Source organism: Equus asinus, chromosome 5 (genome assembly GCF_041296235.1).
Source record: "Equus asinus isolate D_3611 breed Donkey chromosome 5, EquAss-T2T_v2, whole genome shotgun sequence".
In the NCBI taxonomy this organism is placed as follows: domain Eukaryota; kingdom Metazoa; phylum Chordata; class Mammalia; order Perissodactyla; family Equidae; genus Equus; species Equus asinus.
In genome coordinates this window covers 83,054,116-83,077,895 of record NC_091794.1, presented here as the reverse complement: position 1 = coordinate 83,077,895, position 23,780 = coordinate 83,054,116, and the positions used below count along the sequence as shown (strand labels likewise).

At 38.1% G+C, this 23,780-nt stretch overlaps 1 protein-coding gene across 2 annotated transcripts in view; it reads left to right on the top strand.

Annotated features, from left to right (window-relative positions):
* Window positions 1–3,652: 3,652 nt before the first annotated feature.
* Window positions 3,653–23,780, top strand: part of RLF (RLF zinc finger) — a 71,808-nt gene continuing 51,680 nt past the window's right edge. Inside the window, exon 1 of one of the 2 annotated variants that reach the window (XM_070510245.1) lies at window positions 3,653–3,937. In XM_070510245.1, the coding sequence (XP_070366346.1) occupies window positions 3,704–3,937 (234 nt within the window). In that variant the 5' untranslated portion in view covers window positions 3,653–3,703. The remainder of the gene's footprint in view (window positions 3,938–23,780) is intronic. The other variant, XM_070510246.1, reaches the window with a different exon arrangement.

The window sequence follows — 23,780 nt, the reverse complement described above, 5'->3', positions numbered from 1 at the left end:
GGACTAAGATTTGTGGAGGCAGGGCCCCTTTTTGCCTGGGCCTGAGGAGAGTATTAATGGTTATAAGTATACAGTAAATAGTACATAAGTGGTTAATACCATTTATAACCATTATAAATAGTTAATACCATTAGGCTGGATGAGTATATCAATGAGTGTACATAGAAAAGAGATTGACGGACATTTATGCCTGGGGCATTTAGAAATCAGAAAGAGAAGGGAGAACAAGAAAAGAAACCAAGAAGAAACACCAGAAGAAAGTGTAGACTTGGAAATCAAGTAAAATGAAATGTTGGGGAATGATCAACAATGCCAGGGGCTGGCCCCGTGGCCTAGTGGTTAAGTTTGTGCGCTCCGCTGCAGGCGGCCCAGTGTTTCGTTGGTTTGAATCCTGGGCCCGGACACGGCACTGCTCATCAAACCACGCTGAGGCAGCGTCCCACATGCCACAACTAGAAGGACCCACAACGAAGAATATACAACTATGTACCAGGGGGCTCTAGGGAGAAAAAGGAAAAAAATAAAATCTTTAAAAAAACAACAAAAAAAAAACAATGCCAAATACTGCTAAGAGAGTGGATAAACCAGGCCTGAGAATTTACCATTTGACACAGCAAAAGTGGTAATTACTGGTGATGTTAAAAAGAGAAGTTTTAGTGAGGAGTCAGGATGAAAACCTGGCTGAAAATGGTTCAAGAATGAAAAGAATGTAAGTGGAAACAGAGGGTTTGGCCAGCTCTTCAGAAGAGTTTTTCTATGAAAGAGAGCAAAGTGGGATGGAAACTAGAGGAGGATGTGGTGAAGTCAAGGAAGATTTTTTTTGTCTAATAACAGGGGACATATCAACGGACAGCTCTGCACCTCCAGCCCCGCCCTCTCTGAAGCTCCACAGTCGTATATCCAAGTGCCTACCTGATATCTGTATTTAGACGTCTCATAGGAAAATCAAACAATCTGTCCCCAACAGAACTCTTGGTTCTCCCTCCCTTTTTCCCCAATCTGTTCTTTCCTAAGTCTTCATTTTTCTCAGTCAGCATCATTGCCAACCATTTAAACCAAAATCCATGTAGCCATTCCAGATTCCTCTTTCCCTCATTCCTCAAAACCAAGGCATTAGCCTGTTGGTTCTACTTCTAAAATGTATCCTTCATCTCTTCACTTTTATCATCTGGACTGCTGCAGTAGCTGCTCTGTTTTCATCCTTGCCTCCCACCACTTATTCTGCATATGGCAGCCAGAATGTAAGTCAGATGATGTCATACCACCACTTAACACTTTCCAGTGGTTATCCGTCTGTCTCACTTTAAATCCTCGTTGCTTACCCTGCACTATAAGTCCTTATGATCTGGCCCTTTACTCCTTCTCCGGCCTCATCTCCACCACTTTGCCTCTTATGCACCATGCTCCAGATACACTGATCGTCTCTCCTTTTTTTTTTAACCTAATTATTTGTATTGTAAAAATACCAAAAAAAGTACAGAGAAGAATATTACAGACAACCCTGTGCCCACTATGCAGATTTACACATTAAAATTAATATATGAGAGGCTGGCCCAGTGGCGCAGCGGTTAAGTGTGCACGTTCTGCTTCAGCAGCCCAGGGTTCACAGGTTCAGATCCCGGGTGCAGACATGGCACCGCTTGGCAAGCCATGCTATGGTAGGCGTCCCACATATAAAGTAGAGGAAGATGGGCATGGATGTTAGCTCAGGGCCAGTCTTCCTCAGCAAAAAGAGGAGGATTGGCAGCAGATGTTAGCTCAGGGCTAATCTTCCTCAAAAAAAAAAAATTAACACACGAATATTAATAACATTGACATTTAACCACATTTGTTCATTAAAATGTAAACTACATGTTCTCCTCTGAATCTCCATTACCCGGGAATGGGCCCAGCACATAATAGGTGCTCAATGCACCTGGTATGATTGATTGAATATTTACTTCTGATTAAAAAAAATTAAAACATTGTACAGCTACAGTGAATTCTTCTTACACCTCCCTTCCCCCCTCTTTTCCCAGGAACTGCCATTCTAAAGGTGATATGTACCATTCTTATGCAGTCCCTTGTTTTAATACTTTTACTACTTCAGCATTTGTTTAAAATTTAGAGTATGCAATAATATATAGCCTTTGCCATTTTCTTTTTATCATGCTTTATGTTTTCCAAAATTATTATTTTGATATATACAGTTTTAATTCATTCACTTACTGGCTGTATAATATTTCAGTGTGTGAACTTACCACAATTTATTTATCCATCTCTCTACTGTTGAACATTTAGGTTGTTTCCAATATTTTATCATTATAAATAGTACTGCAATGAATATCAGCAGCATAATGGTTAAGAGGTCAGATTCTGGACCCGACTACCTGGGACTGAATTCTGGGCACTATCACTTACTAGTTCCGTACTTTGGGCAAGTTAACTAATTCTCTGTGCCTCTGTTTTCTGAATTGTAAAATGAGGGTAATAATAGTAACTTTTAGTATTGTTAGGATTAAATGAGTTAATACATGTAAAGAACTTAGAAAAGTGCCTGGCACATATTAAATCTCAATGAATATCGATTATTATTATTATTATTACTATTATTAGGAATTACTCAGTCACAGGACATGCGCATCGTCAAGTTTATTAAATATTACACATTCTTCTCCTAAGTGATGTACCAATTTATATGTCTACCAGCAGTAGAGAAGTTCCATTTTCCTAACAGATGGAACTAACTTAAAATTTGTGCAAATCTGATGAGGATGGAATTATTCCTCATTGTTGTTTTAGTTGGTACTTTGATAGTTATAGTGAAGGTAAATGTCTTGTCATGGGCTTATTGGCATTCAGGTGAACTATCTCTTTATATCCTTATCTACTTTTCTATTGGATTGTTTGCTTTTTTTTCCCTTATGATTTTGGGAACTTTTTTGGCTATTAACCCTTTTATGGTTATATATATGATGAATATCATCTTTGGCTTGTCTTTGTGTGCCGTCTGTTAAAACTTATTACAGAATTAACAAATTTAAAGGCAAATTCAACAATATTTTCCCTTATGGTTTGTGTTTTTTGGATCTTAAGAAATTCTTCCCTATTTTGATATCGTAAAGATATTTCGTATTTTCTGAAAAATATTTTTGAGGTCTTTATCTGGGATTTATTTTTGGATATGGTTTGAGTAGAAATCTTTTTTCCCCCTTTTTGGAAAAACCATCTCAGCGCCATTTATTGAAGAGTTCATCCTTTCCCTCCCGACCTGTAAAAACATCTCTGTTATAAATCAAGTTCCCATGGAGCTGGTCTTCATTTGGGCCTCACAACCTCTGCTGCTTATTTTCCTTCTACGGAAGATGCTTTTTTCTAGGCTCTTCTCAGGGCACCTTTCTCTCATTCTTCAGATCGCAGCTCAAACGTCCTCCCCCTCATATCTAGATCATGTCTACAGGTATGTGTGGCTCCACGACCCCATGACTCCAAAGGGTCTGCCAGGGCTGAGATGGGAACGCGCCTCTGGCCAGTTGTTGACAGGCTGTTGCCAGGGCGGCGGATGCGGGGGCCGCCGAGAGCAGGAGCGCCCCGAGGCCGCGTGACGGAATCCGGCGGGCGCCGGCGTCGCTAGGGAGTGCGTCAGCACGCGCGGGCGGCCGGGGGCGGGGCCAGGGCTGAGTCACGTGGCTTGGTTGCCTACGCGCTGCTGGGCCGTGGGAAGATGGCGGACGGAAAGGGAGACGCCGCAGCCGCCGCCGCCGGGGCCGAGGCTCCGGCGGGAGCCGGAGCCGGAGACGGAACCGAGACGGAGTCCATGGCTCGGGGTCATCGCCCCGCATCTCCGGCGCCGGGAGCCCCGGGACTGCGACCGTGTCTGTGGCAGCTAGAGACAGAGCTGAGGGAGCAGGAGGTGTCGGAGGTCTCATCTTTGAACTACTGCCGGAGCTTCTGCCAGGTGAGAGGCTGACTGGCTGGCCGAGGGCGGCGGGGCGGGGAGGCCAGGGGAAGAGGCCCCGGAGCCGACGCCGCGGCCGGGACCGCGCTGAAAGGCGCCACCTCCGTGTCTCGCCGCGCCCCCGGGCCGGGAAGGCCCAGCTCGGAAGCTCAACCGCTGGCCCCCCTCCGCCGCTGCCCGACTTTGGCCACCACCAGGGCGGGTTGCGCTGGGCCGGACAGAGGAGCCCGGAGGGCCCCCGCGGCTCCCAGGAAGGGCCGTGCCCTGTCGCCGGTGCCCGTGCCCCGGCCGAGTGGTTGGAGCGCCATTGCCCCCTCAGGGATTGATTACTCGTTCCTGCCAGGAGATCCTTTTTTGAGTAGAGTGCACATCTCCAAACTGGAAAACCTGGGTTTTTCTGAATAATCCGGAGATATGTGTAGTGGCCAGAGACTTATCTTTGGAGTGAACATCTTCTTGGTCCCTTAAAAGGTATGACAGTTGGCTTTGAAAGGCGTCTAGGGCTTCATGATTAGAGATTGCGGAGCCGCGTGGTGGTTGGGTTTTTGCGCTTTTTTTTTTTTTGACGTTTAAGCCGTCCTTTCGCCCCTTCTGTACTCCTTTGAGGATTGTGCTACCAGGAATGAGGCTGGTGAGCCTTGTAGTGGAGGTTTGGTCCCTTGAGTAGAAGAGGATCGAGGAAGATGTGGCGTGTGGTCTCTTTTGCCAGTTGTGTGACCATTTCTGTGCCATAGTGGGTCCTAACCTGTGATTTACATATTTATTGATGTGTTTAGTTTAGTCTCCATGATCGCTCCGAGGTTTTTCTCAATGTTTTCGAGTCCTTTATAGATGTAACGATATGCCATTATTGTTTCTGCTGTTTGTTTTATCAGGTTTCAGAGCCATGCCTCTGTTCCTCACCTGGTATACCTTAGAGAATGGAAAATAATCCTAGTATGTTGGTACTTAGACTCTTAATGAGTAGTTGAGTGTGCTGAATAAATTGCGGTGTTCCAAAGTTATAATTTTGGGGGACAATTTGCTCTTTTGGTCCGGAGGAGAATCAAAAATGGACTTGCTTGATTGGCTTTTCTCCCTCCTCTCAGCTGAGCCAGAAGCACCTCATCTCTTTGAATGGAATTTTGTCTTTGCTAATTTTTCCATACATTGTATCGCTCCAATTTTTGTGTCTACAGCCTGCAGCATTTCTGCACTATGAGGTATTAAGATGTTCTTTGCTTCCTTCCTAGTAATGAGCGTTCGTACTTACTACACACATTTATTCTACAAACTTTTACTGACTCCTTAGGATGGTGTCAGACACTTTACTAAGTGCTGAGGAAACATAAGACAGCGCTCACCGCATGCAGTTTTGGTAATGATGGAAAAGGAGGTGTTGTAGAGACAGCGGTGAGGGGAGATCTCATGGGACATCCCGATGCCAACAACAGTTAAGTAGTAAAAGTAAATACAAAGGTGAACTATAGATTGTGATGTGTACTTAGAAAGAAGTAACTGGGAGAAGCCATTTTAGATAGGGTGGTCCAGGAAGGCTCCTTGGCTGAAAGGATGAAAATGAGTCATGTGAAGGTGTGTCGGGGGAGCATTCCAGTGCCAAAGGTAGAGAGGAGAAGGAAAACAGTGCTTTGGAAGAAGGGGGAGCTAATGGGACAAAGAAGAGTGAGGAGGAGGACCGGAGAAGAACAGAGTTTGGGGTAAGGTTTCTAAGCTTGAGTTGTCTTCCTAGAAAGATAACAAGAATGAATGTAACCAATCAAATTGAAGCTTTTCAAAGGATACTATATATATTTTTTGCTTTATGCCTAGTGCTTGCAGCTCTTATTTTAACTGAATGCTTTCATGTCTTGAGTCTTGGGGATGTCTAGAGATGTGAGGGCACAGAAGAATTTTCTTAAAAAGAACTTTTATAATTTGTCTTTTTTTTTTGAGGAAGATTAGCCCTGAGCTAACTACTGCCAGTCCTCTTTTTGCTGAGGAAGACTGGCCCTGAGCTAACATCCATGCCCATCTTCCTCTTCTTTGTAAGTGGGATGCCTACCACAGCATGACTTTTGCCAAGCGATGCCATGTCCGCACCGGGATCTGAACCGGCAAACCCCGGGCCGCGTAGAAGCAGAATGTGCGAACTTAACTGCTGCACCACCAGGCCGGCCCCTGTAATTTGTCTTTTCTGTGAAGATATTTTTTGGCCTAACATTTTTCGGAGAACATTTTTTGGACTAATAAATGAAATAAGAAAAGGTGTTCCTGTGACGATATATCGTAATAGAAAGGACATTGGATTGGGAGTTAGTTGGGTCCTAATTGCAGCTCTACCACTTACTAGCTAATAACCTTGGGCAAACTATGACTGTGAAATTATATTTTGTTCTCTGATCTTTATCTCCTTGTAATGCTTTATACAAACAATAGCAGATAAAGTTTACATACAGCTCTTTGCAATATTTGTCACAATATTTGTGTCACATTTTTTCCAGTAGCCCAGATAAAATCAACTTAGGGTGTCCTTGCTCACCAGATACAGAAAAAAAATAAAAATAAAAATTTATAATGAAGCAGGAAAAATTTCTCCATCCAAATTTGGTTGAGTAGCTCTTGGTTTCACATTTGAAAGGCAGAATAAGATTTATTCATCCTCTTAGGAAACACTGATTGTGTGTGTGCCTGACATTGCACTGAGCGCTGGAGATAGGTACCTGCCCTCTACAAGCGGATAATATGTAAAGATAGGTAGTAGCATTACATTATCATAAAGCCCTGACCTGAGCTCTCTGGGATGCTTAACTGCCACAAAAGTATCTTCATCAGATGTTTAGTTTAGAATTGTTGTCCTAGAAACTTAGATTGTTCCAGGTAGATCCCTCAGGCAACAGACTGGATCTCCATCTCTTGCAGCGCTGAGAAGAAATGGCTCTATCTTTGGAATTGCACCAAATCAAGAAATAAACTAACATATGAAAGGATAGAGAAGCTTGTTTCATTCTGGGCATGTTTTCAATTTTCAGAAGTTTGTGAAGATGATAAAAACGAAACTCCAGAAGTAATAGTTACTAAGAAAATGATACTTAGATCAAGTTGTATTGAGTGAGAATTTGTATTCAGTGACTATGCGATGTGGGGTTTTTTTCTTCTTCTTCTTCTTCTTTCCCTTGGTTCCTTTTCTGAAAACATTGTCTGCCAGAAAGTGTGGATAAGATTAACTCCAGAAAACAGTCTTTCTTTGTTTGCTGAAAAATTGATGATACCTTCTCAAGTTTTTGCTGTATTTTGGAAACCAAAATTCCTGAAGTTTTACAACTGGTAGTTCTATTTGTAACACACATGTTGAAGACTTTTTAGGTAGACTTCATTAACAAACTTGAAATTAATTAAGTGAATGATTATACTTTGAGAATACCAGGCAAAGTAGTTTTATGAGTAAACCTTGTTTGTGTGAGACATTTTTAGGTTCTGGGCTAACAGTGATTTTGTAGATTTTTCAGTGGTTAAAATAGATAAGTACTGCATATTTTTCAGTTTTTCCTAGATTAGTAATTGAGTACAAAGGGTCTAAGTCAGATAGGCATACTGGCTTCACCATTTAAATTAGCTGTGGTACCTTGGGCATGTTACTTTCTTTGAATCTTAGTTTTCTCATTTGCAAGTGGAATAATAATAGTACTTATTGTTCTGTATGTAAATACATTATTGTGTGTACTATGTAAGACAATCTCTGTAAAAAGAAAAAAAAACCATGCCCCCGGAATTGTCTGAGTTATCACATTTCTTAGCCTTGGGCTAAAAAGTCTTCACAACCCTGCCCCCCTTACTTTTCAGCTCTTACCTAGCCAATCCCATCACCCCAGTCCTATTCTTACTTATTAGAGGGTGCTTTACTTGGAGTCCGTGGACCAAAGTGTCATCTCACTTGTTACTCTGGTTAAAATTTTGACTGAATTTCTAAGTGCATCATTTTGGGAAAGATAATCTTAAGTCTCATTTGATTCTTTGATCCAAGACATATTAGGCTTTCAGTAAATATTACCAACTGACTGACTGATCTCCAAAAGGAGAGAATTACTGCTTTAACAAGCTCTCAGGTCATCAAGCGTTCTTATGTCTTTCCCTTTCATTGTGCTATTCTGTCTTTTTCCTCACTTTCTGCATGGGAAATTTTCCTTCTTTAGGGCTCAGTGCAAATATTACCTCCTCTGTGAAGCGTTCTCTGATTTCACTAGGTAGAGTTCCTCTTAGTTTGTGTTCTTTTGATACTTTGTACATACCTATGGTTTTAACTCTTGATTTTCTTTCTTACTGTCACTTTCTTGGTTCAGGCTTCATAATATCCTATTGCGGCAACCTCTTCACTAATCTCCCTTGCCTTCTGACTGGCCTTATCTACCATCTATTTGGGTGTTCTTTCTAAATTGTAAATATAATCCTGTTAGTCACTTTATTCCCTAAAATTCTTCAATGGCCTCCTACCCCAAAGTCAAGATAAAATTCAGACTTGTTAGCCTGGCATACAAAGCCTATTAGAATCTGGACCACCCGCGCCCCCCCCCCCCCCCCCGCCCCCGCCCACCCCCCAGCAGCCACCTTTCTAGCCTCTTTATTTTTTTGGTCCACCTTCACAACACTGTCCATCTCTCAGTCTGACTGATTAACCCCAGGATCCTCCCTTCCCATCTGCCTATTTATCCTTTAAGACCTGGCTCAAATATTTACAGTCTTTCAGAAGTGTTTTCGGATTTCAGCAGACAGAGTGAAGTGATTCTTTCACTTAGTATATTCAGTAGCATCTTGTACATAAGTGTGGCGCCTGAATGTTTGTTTCCATGTTTGTCTCTTGCTTTGACTAGTAAGCCAACAAGAGCAGGGGTCTTGTTTCGTTTTTTTGTATACTTGGTACTCAGCAATTAATACAGTACCTGGTACACAAAACTAATTTGTTGAATGAATTATATTGTAAGGACTTGATGATACACACAAGAGAAGAGTACCCAAAAGGAACACCTAAAGTAAAACCTAGTATGTAAAAAAGCGATTTTACCATATGAAATTACTGTCAAGGAACAGGATAGGAGATACTGGTCATTTCTTGAAGATGTTACTGGCAACTTAGCCTCCATTCATTTAATAATGTACACACTTAGATGTGTAGAAGGAGGGCTAGTGTTGATGGAGGGAGAAAATGGTAGGCATTCTGGTAGTTAGGAAGAGTTAGCCTAATAGGAAAGCAGTTTGGAGATGTTGAGATGGGGAGGATCACTCTTCCTAACTCCTTGGGGTTGGTGGCCATGAATACTCTTGAGCATTACCTCTTTCATTCATTTTAAAGACTTTTTAGTGCATTAGTTTTTCTCCTTGTGCTGCCTTCTTTTGGGCAATGTCTAGCTAGAACTAGATGAGAGGTAGTTACAATAGCAAAAAGCTACGTTTGTAGTGCATATAACCAAAACGTATTATAAATGCGACCTGTTGAAGCAGTGGGAACTTTGGGTGATGCCATTTATTGTGGTGCCATCCAGTCTCGTGTATACTGTGGCTGTGTCTACCTGTAGATCACGCTCTTCTGAACAATGTTAATAAAAAGTCTAAATAGAGAGCACCTCTTATTTCAAGACTGTGAATCACTGGCAAGCTAAAATGTACTTTGTTTTCATTCAGTGTAGACACCTGTCACCTCTCCCAGAGGCCTTTCTGACTGTCTTATCTAAAACAGCTCTTTCCTGTATTCTTCCAACTCCTTAACACTGCTTTGTATTTTTTCAAGTCACTGAGTACTATCTGTCTATTTGTTTGTCTCCCCACCTGGAATGTAAGCATTCTGAGGGTGTTGACTATTTTGTTTACCTAAGTGCCTAGGATGGCCCCTGGAACTTGATGGGTACTCAATATTTGTTGATCTTTCATCTCCTCTCTTCCTTAAATCGCCACCTAGACTTCCTGAGGGTAACAAGCAAGTCTTAACCGGTCTTTATCAAGAAACAGGGACATTTTTTGTCAGCTAGTTTATGCTGCTACTCAGCAGGGATTAGGTCTTAGTGTTCTTTGTATCTTGATTACGTAAGAGTAGAACCTCATTTTTATTTTATCTATGTTTTCTAAGAACTTCCTATGGCTGCTTATATCCCACAAATATTTAAAGTAATGACTTTTTCCACAAGGTTTGCTTAGCCAGATTGAAACCATTATTTTGGTGTGATTGACACCATACTTGAAAACCTGAAGATGGTTAAGGGATTGAGCAAGATGGTATAAAAAATAGATTCCTAAAACTGTCATTGCTTGTGTAAAACCAACAAACAAGCGATCATAAGAAAAATGAGAGGGGCTGTTTAATTTATTGAGCATATTTTATGTGGCAAGCACTTGAGTAGGTGATATTATTTTCATTTTACAGATGGAAAACTGAGGCCCAGGAAAGTTAAGTAACTGTGCTAGGGGCATTTAGTTAATAAGTAAGCTGTAACAAAAGAGCCCATGCTCTTTTTCCTATATCAGCATTTCGTAAACTGTGTTTTGTTCCGTGAGATGTGTGTATTGGTAAGTACTTCTTGAAATAAGGATTCTGTGTTCATATAAGTTGGGATAAGTATTTTTTTTCCCTGAGGAAGATAAACCCTGAGCAAATGTCTGTTGCCAATCTTCCTCTTTTTTTGTTTGAGGAAGATTTGCCCTCAGCTAACATCTGGGCCAGTCTTCCTCTTTTTGTATGTGGATTGCTACCACAGCATGGCCATTGACGAGTAGTGTAGGTCTGCACCCGGGAACTGAACCCTGGCCACTGAAGCAGAGCATGAAACTTAACCACTAGGCCATGGGACCTGCCCAGGATAAGTGTTTTTTAAGGTGTCCTTTTATATGTTAAGTTGCACTGTGAATCTCCTAGAGAAACATTAAGTGTTGTGCAGCATTTGCTAAATTTAGCAGGTCCAAACATTTAACGTAATGCTGTGTTCTGAACCCTGTGTCAGCCCAAAAATCACATGCTTTTCTTTCATTAAGGTAAGGCAAAACACTGGGTTTTGGTTCCCTAGTTTCAGCCTAAAACATGACTGTGAGCTTTTTATGGAAAAAAAAAAAAATCCCTCCAAAGTTTTTGCAGGTTTTAAATTATACTTATTGTCCTATATGAAAAATATTTCAGTGTACAGTATTATAATTTTTTGGAAGTTGAGAATGACTTATATTTCAGGCATATCTTGAATTCAGGTTTATTCATTTAGGTTTACCCATATTTCTGCAACATTAGCTAGCCTGGAAACTACTAATGTATTTGTTTCTCTTCATTTTTGTGCTGTGCCTGATTTCTTTAATTTTTTTTTTTTTTTGAGGAAGATTAGCCCTGAGCTACCCACTACCAATCCTCTTTTTGCTGAGGAAGACTGGCCCTGAGCTAACATCCAATGCCCATCTTCCTCTACTTTGTATGTAGGACGCCTACCACAGCATGGCTTTTGCCAAGCGTTGCCATGTCCGCACCCGGGATCTGAACCAGCGAACCCTGGGCTGCTAAGAAGCGGAATGTGTAAACTTGACTGCTGTGCCACCGTGCTGGCCCGTCTTTAATGTTTAAGTGCCTTTCTTGTCCTTTTTTGGGGGGGTCTAGTAGCTTATTGTGCTGACATTTGATTTCATAGTATTTTTACTCCCAAGGATATAACCTGAGTATGTCACATTAGCCAACACAAGAATACTTTACTAATATGGACACTTATAAGAATTATTACCAGATAGGATAAAATGAATGGCCTAGCTTGAGAATTGCATTTTTATGATATATGGTTGTATAAAATTGGCCTACTGTTACTTGTAATTTTGTTTTCTTTAGGTTGCTTTTTTCATATATATGTTTAAAATATATGTTATCTTAAAGTAATAAAACTAAATATATGTATGTACTTTGTGACGCCAAACTAATACATGCTCGTTCTAAAAGCTTAACCTAAGAGGTATAAATGCATAAAGCAGAAAGTGAAAGTCCCATGTAATCTCACTGTTCATAGCTTGGTATATTTATCTAATTTTTGGAAAAATACATATATAGTATGTGTGTATATATAAATGTTAAAATGTTTAATTGCTGAAGCAATTCATGAATATTTTCTTTTTTTTTCTTAGAGATTGGCACCTGAGCTAACAGCTGTTGCCAATCTTTTTTTTTTTTCCTTCTTCTCTCCAAGGCCCCCCAGTACATAGTTGTATATTCTAGTTATAAGTGCAGTTGGTTGTGCTGTGTGGGGCGCCACCTCAGCGTGGCCTGATGAGCAGTGCCATGTCCGCTCCCAGGATCTGAACCAGTGAAACCCTGGGCCGCTGAAGTGGAGTGCGCGAACTTAACCACTTGGCCATGGGGCTGGACCCATGAATACATTCTAACTGTTAAAAATTAGAACAATGAAAAGAAGAGAGAGTAAAGATGAAAACTGTCACATACACCCTTATATCCCAATACTATGTTTTCCTAGGTTAACAGTTTGGAAATGTATACTTACAGAATTTTTCTATATGCTATGTACATATATATGTACTATTTTTAGAAAAATAATATCAAACTTTATACTAAAACTTCCTTATTTCACTTAATGTATTATAGACATCTTTCCATGTGGAATACACACATTTATCCCATTAGAAAAAAAACTACATAGAGGCTGGCCTGGTGGCGCAGCGGTTAAGTGTGCACGTTCCGCTTCGGCGGCCTCAGGTTCACAGGTTCAGATCCCAGGTGCGGACATGGCACTGCTTGGCAAGCCATGCTGTGGTAGGCATCCCACATATAAAAGTAGAGGAAGATGGGCATGGATGTTAGCTCAGGGCCAGTCTTCCTCAGCAGAAAGAGGAGGATGGGCAGCAGTTAGCTCAGGGCTAATCTTCCTCAAAAAAAATAAAAATAAAAAATAAAGTGAAAGCTTATTTAAAAAAAATTTTAAAAAGCTACATAGTATTCCATTGAAACCTCATTGATTTTAAATTCTACGGGTAGCAAAACCTTTAACATTCTTAATTAAAAAAAATTTTTTTAAACTATAAAAGCAGTGCTCAAGGCATAAAATGCAATGCTACAAAAGGTTTATGGGGAAAGTCAAAGTCTCCTGTGCCCTCCATCCCTCCAGTCACTCCCCAGAGGAGTTAACAGTCTCTTGTGTATTCTTAAAAACTCAAATACACACTCTTCTGTAATTTACTTTTTAATTTAATATATTGAAGACAATTTTGTGTGTCGGTACATGGTGAACATGGTACCAGAATAAACCATCTGTGTTCTTTTTTGTTGTTAACACAAATAATGTAGTGAACATCCTTGAACATTAAACATTGGTTATTTATATCTATAGTATAAATTCCGGAAATTAAAAATTACTGGATTAAAGAGAATGCTTATTTTGAATTTTCATGAATACTGGATTACAAAAAGCTGAATGTGTACTTCCACCAATAGTGTTTGAGAGTCCCTGTTTCACTATATCCTTGCCAACTATGGTGTTATTGAACTTTTTAATATTTGCCAATCTAATAGTAAAAAATTATCACACTTATATTAATTTGCATTTTAACAGCATTTGCTTATTTTTTCTATGTATTAGATATTTAAATTTTTTCCTGTGAGGTTTATTTTTACTTTTTATTTTTACATACCTGTATTTTAAAATGTTGCTAGTTAAAAGTCATTAAAATTTGATTGTGTTTAATCATCGAGTTATGATCATGTAATCTTGAGATTCCATGCTGCTTTGAGGTTCTCAAGAAGCAAAACATATAGTTAGTTGCAACCTAACCTGAAGCCATTGGAATGTATAATACATTCCAATAGTGATTGATTAGTAATTGCTTGTTGCTGTGAGAGATTTTCAGTGTACTCATTTCCAACAAACATTTATTGATCTCTTATATATCAATGCTGTTAGAGTCTGGGAAGACTAGGTTATAGCTAAATAACTGGAAAGACTCTAGTGCTTTCCATTAGCTAACTTATATTGTTACCTTTATATCTTTTCAAATCAAGTGCCACCAAATGGGTGTTTGACGTTGGGCCACATGAGTTTATTTGGGGCCTCAAATTGCTTAAATGAGATGACCTTTAAGGTTTGATTCTCCTCCAAAATTATATAATTCTGTTGAAAATCATTTGCTAAGGATTGTTTTCTGAATCATCTCCAAACATTTGTCTTGTGCATCCTTATTGAAATAAATGAATATTTAAATTTTTTTTTTTTTTTTGAGGAAGATTAGCCTGAGCTTACTGTGCCAGTCCTCCTCTTTTTGCTGAGGAGAGGAAGCTTGGCCCTGAGCTAATATCCATGCCCATCTTCCTCTACTTTTATATGTGGGATGCCTACCACAGCATGGCTTGATGAGCAGTGCTATGTCCACACCCGGGGGCCGAACTGGTGAACTCCAGGCCGCCGAGAAGCGGAACGTGCGAACTTAACGGCTGTGCCACCGGGCCAGCCCTAATATGTTTTATTTGTACAGTACCGATATGTTATAAGCAAACAGAAAAATATAAAAGGGATGAGATTTTTGAAAACTCATTTAAATAAGAGTATTATTAATATATTCCTTCCCCCTCATAGGTTATTATTTACTCCTCTAGGGTAAACGCGCATCCCAGTGGAAACCACTCTACTAATTTGAACTGAAATTGTGTGTTTACATTAGTTGTCATGCTCACTATCCTTACTTGGCTTTTTCCTTCATAGTGAAATCTTTTTTTTTTTTTTTAAGATAGGCACCTGAGCTAACATCTGTTGCCAATCTTCTTATTTTTCTTCTTCTTCTTCTCCCCAAAGCCCCACAATGCATAGTTGTATATTCTAGTTGTGAGTGCCTCTGGTTGTGCTATATGGGATGCTGCCTCAGCATGGTTTGATGAGCAGTGCTGCATCTGTGCCTGGGATCCAAACTGGTGAAACCCTGAGCAGCCGAAGTGGAGCGCTCAAACTTAACCATTTGGCCACGGGGCCGGCCCCCATAGTGAAATCTTGATTTCAGCATTTAAAGAACTTGGTAAATGAAAATGTTAAATCTAGAGCAGATTATCCCTTAGTTCTGACAGTAAGTGTGGATAAAACATCACGTTTGGTCAGTCTGATGTTTTATTGTCTTATGAAATGGAGAACATATCCAGTAGAATGTAGATTTGAAGTTAGGAGATTTCACTTTAACTCTTCATTCCAACAACTTGCTTTGGAACTATATTCTTGTCTATAAAATTGGGGATAATAGAAAACTACCCCATGGTTGGTTGTGAGGATCAAATAGAACAGTACAGTACTGCCCTTAGCATAGCTTTTGATAGCAGATAGGTATCCACTGTGTCAATTTCTTTATTTCCTTTCTATCTTGAATATTATTTTACAAAAGAATTTCATGTAGAGCAGCTTTTTCTATTTTCCGGTCAATGTACAGCCTATTGAAAGAAAAAAGAAGTTTCCTAGATCTTTACAGAGCATTTACTGGCATAGTTTTAGATTTAGAGAGCATATGATGAGCTTTGTAGACTGGAAGTATAATTTACAATGAATGTCTGCTATATTGAAGCAATGTGGGTGCTCTTTGGGGTTTCTAGTGGGTATAATGGATTTGATCTGTTGCAACCAACAGATCATTCTATATAAAATATTTTTGATTCTTTTGGCTATTGGCTTTAACTTTGGTTTATTGTTTGGTATTTAAATTATGTATTTCGTTTTACTGAAATATGCATATATCAAAAATGATTTGAATTTGTAATACATTAGATTTGAGTCCCTGGGGAAAAGCTGGCCATGTTTTCATAAAATCGTAGAATCTTATGTTTAGGGGAAGAACTTTAGAGGTTATCCAGCCCATTCCCTTTCCAGCTTAAAGCTTTTAAGGGGGAACGCCCTCTCAATCTAGGGTGCTAGCTGAGGATCAGAATAGGCTATGGTAGCAATAGCTCTGAACTTTGGCATATCTGTTTGCCACCAGACAAAATTCAGGACTAGTGTATCATTGTAATCTGATGTGAGCACCCTTCTAAAAAATATGATCTAAAAAACGAAAAATGTGATCTAAGCATTCCCTTTTTAAAATTTCACAAGTGCAGTTTGTTCAACATTTTGCCGCTCTCCTCCTTTATAGGGTTTGAATGAAGCAATGAGAATTTGGAATCAAATCTACTTAGTTGAATTTGTTTTAGTATATAGGTGTATTTCACTCTAATCAAAGATATGTGTCTGAAAAACTGTCTTAATCAAACCTCAAAAATAAGTTAGCATATCCTTTAACAATAGTGTCAAGCATCAAAAGCAAATAATTACAGAATACCTGCTATGTACTACTCAGTATGCTGGGTTCTGGTCTGCTTTGATGAAAAAACAGATGTGGTTCTTGTCCTTTGTGAGTTTACTGTCTAGCGGAAAATATACATATTCAACAATTTTTTTGTGTTAGATTTGCTTATGATACAATAGAGCAGTAGTCAGTGTTTGATCATGTGTATTTATCCACCTTCCAGCTAGTTTGTCCTTAGGCAACAGGAACATAAGTAAAACAATTCCCAGTGCCTAAGTATTGCATAATAATTTTGAAGTCTAATATAAATCATTTTGAATAAGCAACATTATTGCTCTTTTCCAAATAGGTTATAAAGAAATGATTTTTCATGCTACTTTTGTATTATCAGCTTCATTGATGTTGGTTGCTAAACTAAAAATTTAAAGCAAATGTGTGATTAAGAAGGGAATACCCTACTAATTTAAGGAAGAGCAGAAATGCCAGGAATCCATCTTGGACTGGATGAGGGTTTTTAGAGATATTTTAGGTTTGGAAATGCCAAAAACTAAGTACCCTTTGAACATCCCAGAGCCATAAAACATTTGAACCCAGGAGATTATTACAAAGAATTAGAAAGCTGTTGTCTTTGTATATAAGGCACATGCACGAAATTGTTTATAGGAGTTATTTGGGGGTGAGGAGTGGGAATGGAACACAGGTGTGATCTCTCACTTCTTTATTGCAGACAAAATTTGTAGGTGGTGTGATTGTGTGAATTTTACTTTTTTGTATTTCAGTATTTTTTCGAATAAAGTTTAAACAGGCAAAAAAGGTAGTGCTATATGTATTGATGTGAAAGGATATCCAAGATGCGTTGTTTAAAAATAAAGTTAGAAAACTATCTCATTTTCTAAAGCAGTGATATATAGAAAAAGTTGTGAAAGACAATTACAATTACACAAAAGTGTTATTTGTTGCGTTTCAGTGAAGAATTAATGGGACATTCACTTTATGTTACTTGTTTTTGTACTTGTGTATTACCCTTTTAAATAATTTCCATTTTATCAGCTGTTGTTTTAGTGCTTGTTTTGGCTTCTCTCTCTTGTTAGATCCTCTATTTCCTGGCCGTCATGTCTTTTTCTTGTTTTACTCTCTTATATTTTGGATATGGGAGGGTACTCTCCAGTAGCTTCCTGAGTAGATCCCTCCAGGCTGGGTATAGGGAATATAGGTTGGAAATCCATTTTGCTCAGAGCTTTGACGGGTATGTAACTTTTTAAAAAATAAAATATCTCCAACATGCAAAGTAGTAAAGAACGTACTAAAGTGCACACAACCTAAGAAATAAAACCATTGAAGCTAACTATGTATCCTTTCACAGATACCATCTCCCTCTCACTACCATCCCGATTTTAGTATTTAATCATTCCCCTGCATCTTTATGCTTTGCATTTGTGCATTTCAACACAATGTATAGTAGTATTTTGTAGCTTTGCTTAAATGATGTACTGTGTGTATTCTTAGGCTTTTAAAATTCAATATGTTTCTAAGATTCATCTATAGTGGTATGTATAGCTTTGATGCATTCATTTTTCACTGGTGTGTAGTATTTTATTATGTAAATATATCACAGTTCATTTGTCTATTCTTTTGTTGTTGGATTTAAAGGTATTTACATTAACTGCTGGGGTGGATATCTTTCCAGTATATCTTGATACATGGGTGCAAGAATTTCTTTAGGGTTTATGCTTGCAGTGGAATTCCTGGGTTCATATATAGGTCTATCTTCAATTATAATAAATACTGCCAAGTTGCTCTCCGAAGTATTTGCAGCAGTTTGTGCTAGTTATCAGTATGAAAGTTACTGTTGCCCCACGTTCTTGCCAGTACTTGGTGTAGTCACACAGTTTAATTTTAGCCATTCTGATGAGTGGACTGTGGTATCTCATTGTGGTTTTGTTTTTTTCTGTTTACTTGGGAAGGGTTCTTTATCTTTTTTGTATATATTTATTGCTATTCAGATTTCCTCTTCTGTGAATTGCCTTTTCTTATTTTTTCCTCCTCTTTTCAGTTAGGTTGTCTTTTTCATAACAGTTTTTATGAAGTTATATATTCTAGACATGAATCCTTTGTTGGTCATATACATTAGAATTATCTTCTTTCCAGTTTATCTCATTTTTTATGTTATCTTTATGCACAGAAGTTTTATATTTTATTGCAGTAAAAATTAAAAATCTGACAATCAAGACATTGAAATTTATTTAAATTCCTTTTATGATTTTGTGCATTTTAGTTCCCATTTGTCTTTTTAAAAAACTTTTATTGAGGTATAATTGACTTACAATAAACTGCTCATATTTAAAATGTACAATTTGATAAGCTTTGGCATATCTATATACACATGAAAGCATCACCCTAATCAACATAACAAATCCATCACCCCTAAAAGTTTCTTCCTACCCCTTTGTATTTCTTCTTTCTTACCTTCCTCCTCTACACGTTTCCATCCTCACTCAAACTATTGATCTGCTTTGTCTCTATAGATTAGATTGTATTTTTTAGAATTTTATATAAATAAAATTATCCAGTCTTTCTGTTTGGCTTCTTTAACTTAGTATAATTATTTTCAAATTCATGTATATATTAATAATTAATTGCTTTTATTCCTGGGTATTCGTAATATGGCTATATGATGATTTGTTTATTCATTCACCTGTTGATAGACATTTGGCTTGTTACCAGTTTTTAGCTATTACAAATAAAGCTGCTATGAACATTTGTGTGTAAGTCTTTGTGTAGACAAATACTTTCTCTTTCTCTTGGGTAAATACCTAGGTGGAATGGCTCGGTCATGTGACGGGTTTTTAAGAGTAGTTGTATCATCTTACATACCCACCAATAATGTATGAGAGTTCTAGTTTTCCACCTCCTTTCCACTTAGTGTGGCCAGTCTTTTTAATTTTAGCTATTCTAAAGTTAGTGGTAGCTCATTGTGGTTCTAATTTGCGTTTCCTTAATGACTTACTATGTTGAGTATCTTTTCATGTGCTTATTTACCATCCTTATATCTTTGGTGAAATATCTTTTCAAATCTTTGGCACATTGAAAAGAAATTGTCATCTTATTGTTGAGTTTTGAGAGGAATGTGTTTCTGGAGACAAACCCTTATCAAATACATTCCCTCTTTTTTTGAGGCTGGCTTGGTGGCATAGTGGTTAAGTTTGTGCGCTCTGCTTTGGCAGCCTGGGGTTTGCGGATTTGGATCCTGGATGCAGACCTACATACTGCTCATGAAGCTGTGCTGTGGTGGTGTCCCACATACGCAATGGAGGAAGATTGGCACAGATGTTTGCTCACCGACAGTCTTTCTCTAGCAAAAAGAGGAAGATTGGCAACTGATGTTAGTTCAGGGCCAATCTTCCTCACCAAAAATATAACATAGATATAGATATTCTCTTTTTTTTTTAGTGCTGGGGCTTAGATGCCAAAGGGTAGACAGATTGGGGATGGTGATTTGTATCATTTCTAAGTTACACACATTCTCTGCCTATGGTTCACTTGGGACTCTGGAGGGAACACTCTTGGCCATGACACAGATTACATTGTGGTGATGTGGGCATGGGGAAAGGCTGAGGTGCTTTTCACCAGCTTGCAGGGAGCAGATCACAACAAGGGTGAACTGAAGCAGAAGAACATGGAGAGTGTCACTCGTTCTGGACAACTGTTGGTGAACTCATGTGAGATACCATCAAGAACTTCCAGGAAAAACTGGGTGAGACAAACAGGAAAGAAAAGTCCTACATTATTAGGTGGGCATAAGAGCAGCCAAGCCATGGTTACTTCTGTTAAGTTGATTGCTTCTATAACCACAGAGCTGATAGGGTCAAGGAAAATAGTACATGCTTTGCAAAGAAGTTCTCCTAGGCTATGGCTTGTCTTTTTATTCTCTTAACAGTATCTTTTGAAGAACGTAAGTTAATTTTGATAAACTTAAATTAATTAACATTTTTGTTTATAGATTGTTTTTTATCTTATATCTGAGAAATCTACCTAACGCAAGACCACAAAGATTTTGTCTTTTGTTCCCTTCTAGAAATTTTACTGTTTTAAGTTTTACATTTAGATCTATGATCCATTTGGAGTTAATTTTTGTATATTATGTGAGGGATGGATGGAAATTCTTTTTTTTAATATGAATATCTAAATGTTCCAGCATCATTTTTTGAAAAGACTGCTTTCTCATTGAGTTGAGAAATTGCCTTTGCACCTTGTTGAAAATCAATTAGCCGTATGTGTGTGGGTCTATTTCTGGACTCTATTCTGTTCCATTGGTCTGTTTGTCTACCTTGATGCCATTACCACACTCTTGTGTTGCTTTTTCACATAGAAAGTATAATATTATTAAAGCTGTATTGCACATTGAGACAGGAAGTAGAAGGGTGGTTGCCAGGGGCTGAAGGGAGAGGGAAATGGGGAGTTACTGTTTAATGGGTTCAGTTTCAGTTTTGCAAGATGAAAAGAGTTCTGTTGATGGATGTTGGTGATGATAGCACAACAGTGTAAATATACTTAATGCCACAGAACTGTACTCTTAAAAATGATTAAGATGGTAAATTTTGTTATATATTTTTACAAGTTTTTAAAAATCTGTATTGCACAATGCCTGCCGCAAAATAAGTACTCAGTCAATTTCAGTTGACTGATTTTAAAAAACCAAGATCCAGAGAGGTTAGCTGGTAAATGATGGAGACAGAGGTTTGAATCCACACCCAAAGGACGTTATTTCACTCTATTACACAGCTACCTCAGAATTGTGTTACTTTTCCCCAGTGTGATAAAGCTTGGATCTTAAAGTCTCCAGATTTAAGAAGTATTTCAGATCAATCCTTTTAGTAGTAGTGACTCACTGAAGCAGAAAATGGGAGATATTTGAATTTATCCTCCTCTCTCTCTCTAGTCTTCCTGTTGCACACTCACCTACTTCTGTTTCTTGAAAATTTCTAATCTAAAATGTTGAGACATAGAGGTAACTCTTTTTTTTTATATTTTTTTATTGTGGCAAAATATGCATAATATAAAATTTGCCATTTTAACAATTTTTAAGTATATAGTTCAGTGGCATTAAATATATTCCATTGTTATGCAACCATCACCACCATTCCTCTCCAGAATTTTTTCATCTTCCCACACTGAACCTCTGAAACCATTAGACACTAATTCTCCATTCCTCCCACTCCCCAGTGTCTGCAACCAGCATTCTAGTCTACGTCTCTGAATTTGACTATGGTATCTCATATAAGTGGAATTATACAGTATTTGTCTCTTTATGCTTTGCTTATTTCACTTAGTGTGATGGCTTCAAGATTCATCCATGTTGTAGCATATGTCAAATTTCCTTTCTTTGTAGAGCTGAGTAATATTCCATTGTATGTATATACCGCAATTTATTTATTCATTCATCTGTTGATGGACTCTTGGTTTGCTTTCTCCTTTTGGCTGTTGTAAATAATGCTGCAATGAACATGATTGTACACATACCTCTTCAAGTCCCTGCTTTCAGTTCTTTTGCGTATATATCCAGAAGTGGAATTGCTGGTTCATATGATAAATTGTGTTTCGTTTTTGGAGGAACCACCATACCATTTTCCACAGTGGCTCCACCATTTTACATTCTCACTAACAATGCACAGGGGTTCCAAATTCTCTACATCCTCACCAACACTTATTTTCTTTTTTTTTGATAATAGCTATCCTAATGGGTGTAAAGTGGTGTCTTGTGGTTTTGATTTGCATTTCCTAATTAGTGACGCTAAGCATCTTATGTGTGCTTGTTGGCCATTTAATATCTTCTTTGGAGAAATGTCTAATCCAGTCCTTTGCCCATTTTTAATTGGGTTGTTTTATTTTGTCGTTGCTGAGTTTTAAGTCTTCTTTATATATTCTGGATATTAATCCCTTAACAGATAGATAATTTGCAAGTATTTTCTCCCGTTCTGTGGGTTGCCTTTTTAGTATGTTGGTAGTGTCCTTTAGTGTACAAAAGTTTCTAATTTTGATGTAGTACAATTTAAGCTATTTTTGCTTTTGTTTGTGCTTTTGGTATCACATCCAAGAAATCATTGCCAAATCCCATATCATTAAGCTTTTCCTGTCTGTTTTCTTCTGAAAGTTCTATGCTTTTAGCTGTTAAATCTATTTGAGTTAATTTTTGCATATGTTGTAAGGTAAAAGTCTTAATTCATTCTTTTGCATATGGATATCCAATTTTCCTGGCACCATTTGTTGAAAAGACTGTCCTGTCCCCCATTGAATGGTCTTGGCACCCTTGTGGAAAATCATTTCACCTTATATGTGAGGGTTTATTTCTGGATTCTCTGTTCTATTCCATTGATCTGTGTGTCTGTCTGTATGCCAGTACACACTGCTTTGAGTACCATCACTTTATAGAAGATTTTGAAATCAGGAAGTATGAGATCTACAACTTTGTTCTTCTTTTTCAAGATTGTTTTCGCAATTCAGGGTCCCTTGAAATTCCATATCAATTTCAGGATGGATTTTTCTGTTTCTCCAAAACAAAACAAAAAGCTATCATTGGAATTTTGATAGGGATTGCATTGAATCTGTAGATTGCTTTGGGTAGTATTGACATCTTAACAATATTGTGTTCTAATCCATGAACATTTCCATGTCATGTCTTTCCATTTATTTGTGTCGTCTTTAATTTCTTTCAGCAAGGTTTTGTAGTTTTCACTATGCAAGTTTTTCACTTTCTTGGTTAAATTTATTCCTAACAATATTTTTGATGCTGTTGTAAATGGAGTAATTAACTTCCTGTTCAGATTGTTCCTTGTTAATGTATAAAAACACAACTGATTTTTATGTATTGATTTTGTGTCCTGCAACTTTGCTGAATGTTTATTCTAATAGTTTTTTTGTGTGGAATCTTTCGTATTTTCTACATATAAAATCATGTCATCTGCAAACAGTGATACTTTTACCTCATTCCAATTTGGATGCCTTTTATTTCTTTTTCTTGCCTAATTACTTTGCTAGACCTTTTAGTACTATGTTGAATAGAAGTGGTAAAAGTAGGCATCCTTGTTCCGGATCTTAAAGGAAAAGCTTTCAGTCTTTCACCATTGAGTAAAATGTTAGTTGTTGGGTTTTCATCTATGGTCTGTGTTATGTTTGAAGAAGTTTCTTTCTATTCCTAGTTTGTTGCGTGTTTTTTATTATGAAAGGGTGTTGAATTTGTCAAATGTCCTTTCTGCGTCAGTTAAGGTGATCATGTTTTTTTCCCTCTTCATTCTCTTAATGTGGAATATCACATTGATTTTCATATGCTGAACCGTCCTTGCATTCCAGAAACAAATCCCACTTGGTCATGGTGTGTAATCTGTTTTAACATACCATTGAATTCAGTTTGCTAGTATTTCGTTGATCGTTTTTATATCAATGTTCATGAGGAATATTGGTCTGTAGCTTTCTGTACTTATAATCTTTGTCTGGCTTTGGGATCAGGGTAATGCCCACCTTATAGAATGAGTTAGGAAGTGTTCCCTCTTCGTTTTTTGGAAGATTAAAGTTAACTGTTGATTCTCTTCTCATCCAA